Source organism: Alosa alosa, chromosome 14 (genome assembly GCF_017589495.1).
Source record: "Alosa alosa isolate M-15738 ecotype Scorff River chromosome 14, AALO_Geno_1.1, whole genome shotgun sequence".
Taxonomy (NCBI): Eukaryota; Metazoa; Chordata; class Actinopteri; order Clupeiformes; family Clupeidae; genus Alosa; species Alosa alosa.
In genome coordinates, this window is record NC_063202.1 from 13,086,925 (window position 1) to 13,094,424 (window position 7,500).

At 41.8% G+C, this 7,500-nt stretch overlaps 1 protein-coding gene across 1 annotated transcript in view; it reads right to left on the minus strand.

Annotated features, from left to right (window-relative positions):
* The window catches only part of LOC125307643 (rap guanine nucleotide exchange factor 2-like), a 104,642-nt gene that overhangs the window by 62,513 nt on the left and 34,629 nt on the right, over positions 1–7,500 (minus strand). The window contains 2 exon segments of the mRNA XM_048263697.1: positions 1–4; positions 7,436–7,492. The exon segment at positions 1–4 is cut by the window's left edge and continues 80 nt beyond it. Coding sequence (XP_048119654.1) covers positions 1–4; positions 7,436–7,492 — 61 coding nt within the window.

Genomic DNA, 7,500 nt, shown 5'->3' on the forward strand with positions numbered 1-7,500 from the left:
AGGGCTGAGGAGAGAGCAGAGCACAGGAGCAGTGAGTGACAGACACACACACACGCATGCACGCACGCACACACACACACACACACACACACATAGGAACACACACGCACATATATTTGCGGCATACAAAAAAAAAAGGAAATACCTGTAGATGGCGCCAGTATAGATATTTTGTAATGAGTGTTATGAATTAAGTGAGCAGTAGGGCTGGGCGATAAAACGATAGCGATATGTATCGCAATAGACATGTAATAGATAGATAAGATACTTTATTGATCCCTAGGGGAAATCGATATCAATAAAAAATATGTTTGATAGAACATTCGATAATTAAAAGCAACACACACCTCCCGCCTTACGTTGTCCATAAATAAATAGGCTAAATATATCTTGCATTGTAGCTAGTATGTGCAACTCTACCAGAGTAGGCGACAGAAGTAGGCCTACCTCAACACAGACTCTAAATGAGTCCTTGCCCCGTGCACTCTCTCTCTCTCCGTCACAACAGGCGCATCCATCCTCAGCATGCACACATGTAATCCAAACATTCACAATCGTGCAAGACGACTAAAATTGCTATTAAATCTGGTTAGCATCATTAGCACGCTGCGCAAATTTGTTCAAAAATGTTGCATTCAAATTGACTGCTAAGTTCTAATCATCTCAATCCCGATGCATATGAAAAAGTATTTTCCAAGACTCAAACGGGCCTGTCCCAAGGAGAAAAAGTATTCATTTGAAACTTAAACACACGTGGGGAAACTGAACAGTCTAAGCAGTAGACTATGATAAACTAGCAAATTAAGCTACTTTGTTTACAATATTTCCAGGCTTCAACCAGTGCTGCTTTTCATTCAGACTTATGTGCACATTTATTTATTTGAGTGTTTCATGATTGTGTTGCTATTTCTTTTCCCTGTTTGCTTTGATTGATAACTGAGGTTGTTAAAATCAGAGGAAGGTTAAGTTTAAAATAAAACTGTTTAAATTGAACTTTTTTTTCCTTCTGGTCCTTATCTAAAATAGATTTAAAAAAAAAAATCAATAATTATCGTTATCGACTGATATGAAATACTTATATTGTGACACAGTTTTCAGCCATATCGCCCAGCCCTAGTGAGCAGCCACCAAACTTCTTCACAAGAGCGTCACAAGCCTGAGTAATGTAGAGACCAAGAGATCATCTCAACAAAGTGGTTCAAAAGTTGACCAACAACTGAGAAGGAGCTTTGATGGCAATTTAAAAATCACATGATTAACGCGATGGCGTCTTAAAAATGCTTAAAAAACAGTCATAATCACAATCCGGTCCTAAAAGCGGCCGCTTCCTTCAGATTGATAGGAGGGTATGGAGGGGTATGAAGGGGTATGAAGGGGCATGGAGGGGTATGAAGGGGCACTGGAGGGGTAGGGAGGGGTATGGAGGGGTATGAAGGGGCACTGGAGGGGTATGGAGGGGTATGAAGGGGCACTGGAGGGGTATGAAGGGGCATGAAGGGGCACTGGAGGGGGTATGGAGGGGCATGAGGGGTATGAAGGGGCATGGAGGGGTATGAAGGGGGCACTGGGATATGAAGGGGGCATGAAGAGGGGCACTGGAGGCATGGAGGCACTGGAGGCATGAAGGGGCACTGAGGGGTAGGGAGGGGGCATGGAGGGGGCACTGGAGGGGTATGAAGGGTATGAAGGGGCACTGGAGGGGTATGGAGGGGTATGAAGGGATATGGAGGGGTATGAAGGGGCACTGGAGGGGTATGAAGGGGCACTGGAGGGGGTATGAGGGGTATGAAGGGGCACTGGAGGGGTATGAAGGGGCACTGGAGGGGTATGGAGGGGTATGAAGGGGCACTGGATGGGTATGGAGGGGTATGAAGGGATATGGAGGGGTATGAAGGGGCACTGGAGGGGTAGGGAGGGGTATGAAGGGGCACTGGAGGGGTATGAAGGGGTATGAAGGAGGGGTAGGGAGAGGTATGGAGAGGCACTGGAGGCGTATGGAGGGGTATAAAGGGGTATGGAGGGGCGTCTTTAGCAAGAGTAAACGGAGAAGTGTGAGGGAGGCCTACGATGGGGTAGAGATGGGTTTCCATTCCTGTGTGTGTGTGTGTGTGTGTGTGTGTGTGTGTTACCACTACCTTCTTCCCTATCCTGAGGGAGGCCTATGATGGGGGTTTTCTGAATGAAGCTAATATGTAAAGTTTGGGGAATGTGTGGTGTGCATATCACGCATAATGCCCATATCGCCATCTAGCATAGCGGAGTAAGACATTCGTACAAAAGGGGTTTTCCTTTGTCATGGAAACAGAGATCATGACATCATGGCAGTGGTACAGTCAAATCCCCTAGCAGAGCTTTACCTGCAGCTCCACCTGCTGGGCACTGACTGACCAGAAGGCAGAATGAGTCATTAGAACTGTGGACATCAAATATTGAGGGAAATTGAGATTTGTGTAACACTGTTTGACTGATATGGTAATCAGGAATATTTTGTTATTAAAAAAAGACTAAAATGTTTTGGCTTAAACTTGACTAAAGATACCTTGAGTTCTATTTTGACAAAAACTAGACTAAAATGACAAGGCTTTTAGCTGACTAAAACTTGACTAAACTAGATGTACCGCAGAGCGGTACAAAATATGACCGATGCCCAGTCCAGCACATTTTTTCCACAAAAATAAATCACGCTGAAAGGCCTATATGATTCTAACTGTCTCACTAAATTGCATTATCCACCCTCAATTCTCACTGGTATCTGCTAGACAACAAGTACCAAAACATGATTAGTTCATAGATTTCATGTAAAATTAATTTTATACAACCCCACCCCCATCTTGCCTGTTCATAATTCTGAGAAATTCTTGAATTGTGTGCATGTGTGCGTGTACACGTTTATGTTTATGTGTGTGGGTGTGTGTGTGTGTGTGTGTGTGTGAGTGTTTGTGTGTTTGCCCTGCGTGATGTGTGTTTGTGCATGTGCATGCATGCGTACATATGTCTACTGTGTGAGTATGTGTCATATGTATGATTACTGTGAATGTATGTGTGTGCGTGTGTATCTGTTTATGCACATGTGTGCACATGGAATGGGTTAACATGACCCCTGGAGGCAAACATACGAAAAAAATTGGTCATCCTAGGCCCTACGGTTCTCAAGATATTCACAGAAAACTGTGTCTGCCCTACCCTCCTTTCAGGGGTCCAGTACAACGGGGGCTACAGATCAAAACGAAAAATGACGGTTCCATGCTATCCATGTGGGGTTACATGCCCACCAAGTTTCGTGTACCCGGTCTTTCAGTGTCCCGAATCCTTGTTGATGTCACGGTCACTAAATGTACACATAAATTATTTTATTGTAAGGCCCCCCATGAGCGAAAAGTCCACAAATTTGGCATGCACGGAGGGTGTCATAATGATCCTACACTTTCAATTTCATTGCAGTTTTGACCATGTCAGCCAGAGATATTGTGATGAAAACACCTAATGTTTTGCTTTTTATTTTTTAACTAGGTGGCTTATACATGAAATAAGTGGTAATGAGATAGGTTGACATGCCCAGTTGGTGTAAGACCAACATACAAAAAAAGGGGGTCAAAGTGACCAGGGGGCTACAGATCAAAAGCGAAAACAGGAGGTTCCATGCTATCCATACATGCCCACCAAGTTTCGTGTACCCCGGTCTTACAGTGTCCCGGGAATCCTTGACGGAAATTTGGATATACATATATATATAGCCACAATAGTCGTTTCATAGTCACATATAATATATAGCCACAATAGTCATTTCATAGTCACAATCGTTCATAAGTATTGTAGTGACAGCTTTTCACCGGTCACTTCTGAGAGCGGATAACTCCGGACAACGCGCGTCTTAGAATATAGAGCAATTTATTAATTCACTTTTCGTCAAAATACAAACAAAAGCCTCTATCGCATTCACACGGTTGAAAATTTGTTTGCCACTTCTGCTCTACCTGGCCAAAGGTGTCCCAGCCCTATAATAGCTATCCGTCAATCAGACGGCCAGACGTCACTCTTAATTGGCCAGACAGTTTTAACATGTAAAGATATGTACATTTAAACCATATTCATCATAATTATAAACCATATTTCATGAACATAAATATTATCTTAATGTCATTGGCATTTCATCAATATTAATAATTTAAATGATTTTACAAACATAAATATCAAAACGGCTCCAACAAGTATCCAGCTACATTTAATACGGTTAAAGATATTCACAAATACTGGATGTGGTGGACATTCCTTTATTCTGAGATACATCAATAGGCTCTCAAAACAATTCCAAACAGACATAAGGTGCTTATAGAGCAGGTCCAGATTATTTGTGAAATTAACCAGTAAAACAGTGTCATGGGATGGAATAGATAACATTCATACCCAACTTCTGTCATAGCTCATATTTTTAAAAGAAACCAGTGAAAACTATCCTGACAAACAATAAGCAGCATTTTAATGCCTCAATCAAGTGATGGGCTAACTATCATTAACATCCAACTTCATCTTAACTATCATTAACATCCAACTTCGTATTTCATATTTGTAAAACAAACCATAATGAAACATACTGACAAACAATAAGCAGCATTGTAATTTGTAATGCCTCAATCAGGTGATATACGCATTCTTTGTAAAAGAGCCTTGGTAAAAGGTATCTTGCATTCGGTGTGACAAGTCGTTAAGGCTGGATGCTATCATAGCTCTCTCTCTTGTTCATTACAAAAGTGACCGAGAGCTAGGCTACTTTACTCCTTTGACTTGTAGTGCCACTTAACAGTAGGATATATCATTACCGAAATGCATTCATTGCACAGTAAACACGTCGGTTCATGACTGAAACACCTGTGTTATGCTCCGAGCACACTGAAACTTGTTAATTGTGCGTTATTCTATTTTCAGAGTGTTAGATTAAATTTCCAACGCACCCTATATCCTGACAGCCCAGTGAGACAGAAGCCGAGCCACGCATAACATTGTTTAGCCTACTTTTGTAGCCAATCACTGCTTATTTCATTGATTATAGCATAGTCATGAAAGCCAGAGTTGAAGGCGGCTCGGCCGGGCCGCAGTTAGAATTCCTTGGGCGCCCACGCCGCCCGCTAGTTGAATAGCCCTGCTTTAGACTAAGACTAAATAAAAAAAAAAATAGGTGACAAAATTAACATTAGGTGTGTGTGTATGTATGTGTGTGTGTGTGTATATATATATATATATATATATATATATATATATATATATATATATATATATATATATATATATATATATATATATATGTGTATATGTGTGTGTGTGTGTGTGTGTGTGTGTGTGTGTGTGTGTGTGTGTGTGTGTGTGTGTGCGTGTGTGTGTGTGCATAAAGGAGATGAGAAGAGTGGAGGAGTGATGAGAGGATGAGTGTGTGTGTGTGTGTGTGTGCGTGTGGTGTGTATAGTGTGTGTGTGTAGTGTGTGTGTTTGTGTGTGCGTGTAGTGTGTGTGTGTGTGCGTGTGTATGTGGTTATTAATATGGCTCATGAACACACTGTTTAGAGAAACATTTGGGCATGAGAAGGAACACTCCTGTGACTGCCCACTCTTCAAAGCAATGTGTTGGAAACGGTGTTGGAAACGGTCTATCTGCACATAGAGATGTATTAAAACAGCCACAAGTTGGGTCACAAAAGCAATGTGTTGGAAACAACACAAACTGTGTCGTCCCTATCTGGACATACAGTGGAGATGTGTTAAAAACAACGCAAGTTGGGTTGTTTTCAACACATTCGTTTTAAAGTGTAGAGTTTAGAGATTTAAAATCAGTAACCGGTGTCTTGGCGTTTTGGTTTGATCTTTGGTGTGCCTAAGCCCCAAAAAGGTTAAGAATCTCTGCCCCAGGACTCTATGGACTCAGCTGACAGACACACACAGACAGACACACACACACACACACACACACACACACAGCGTTCCCAGTTCCCAGGCACTTCCCATGTTCAACACAGCCAACCGCTAGCATTTCGCTAATCGCTAGCATCTCGCTAATCGCTAGCATCTAGCTAACAAATTACACAGCAAAGGACAACGGCAGTTCAAACGAGGGTAAGCAAACAAACATCTAGTCATTGTTAATATTCCACATCTGGCAGTAGTGTTGTCACAATACCAAAATTATGACTTCGATACGATACCTGCCATAAATACCTCGATGCTCGATACTGAAACGATACCACAGCAAAAAAATATCTGGAAAAGAAAGGACGCAGACCTCCTTCAAGTGTATTGAGTTATTTGTGTTGAATTTGGTGCACTTCTGTAGTGTGCAGGTCAAATCTGGGTTCTAAACTTCTAAACTTCCTACATAATTATTGTTTTTTATAGTCAGTAAAATAATAATTTGTGTGTGATTAAGTCCTTTATTGTTTGTTATAGTTAATTTACATTGTGTTGTGTTTTGGCAATAAAGTACCTTTAAATAGCCAAAGTAGGCTAGATCAAGGTCAGTGTTGAAATTACTGCATGCAAATCACTGAATGCTATGCAGAGGGGCCTAATCTTTAGGCCATCTGATGTAGGCTACACTAGGCCTTCCAGTCGTTATGTCTCGTCAAAATTCACTGATAAAGGAAGGTTCGCATTATCCCAGAAAACCATACTCGTTTCAGTTAGGCTAAACTAAAACTGAAGGAATGAACTTGGCACTAATCATGTAGTGGTCCTCCATACAGTAATTTTCAATTGCAATAGGGGGTGCTGTTGGCATTTTGACCTAGGGGACCGATTTTGTTCATTCAAAGTGTTCAAATAGTAATATTAACAGTAATTTATCAGATTAGTAATTCACTTTATATATTTTTTATTTTTCTCTGAAATTTTAAGGAGGGTGTTCCTCCGTTTCCTTAATGAAGCAGCCTCCTCTGACACTGACACACACACACACACACACACACACACACACACACACAGGGACTGTTAGTCTCCAGTCAGATGCATGGTTGGGGGATGGGCTCCTAGATAATCCACATTCCCTTTGTCTAATCGCCTTCCTAACGAGACAGCTAATCTAGTTTAAAAAACACACACACACACACACACACACACACACACACACACACACACACACACAGGTTGGTGAGGGGACTCCCATTCTGTCATTGGGGGCAGCCGTGGCCTGACCAAATTTCCCTCACAGGATCAAAAGAGTATATATACACTAATACTTATACTTATACAGAGGGCAGATGAATTACATCAAAACATCAACACCCACATCACCATTAGAGATTACTACATGGAATTTGTGTGTGTGTGCGTGTCCATGTGCATATGTGTGTGTGAGTGTCTGCGTGTGTGGATATGTGTGTCCATGTGCATGTGTGTGCGTGTGTGTGTTTGTTTCCATGTGCACGTGTGAGAGTGTGTGTGTGTGTACTTACTAGTACAGGACCTCATTGGCTTCATGCCTCTCATAGCGGACCGTTTCACACATGATCCTGAAACA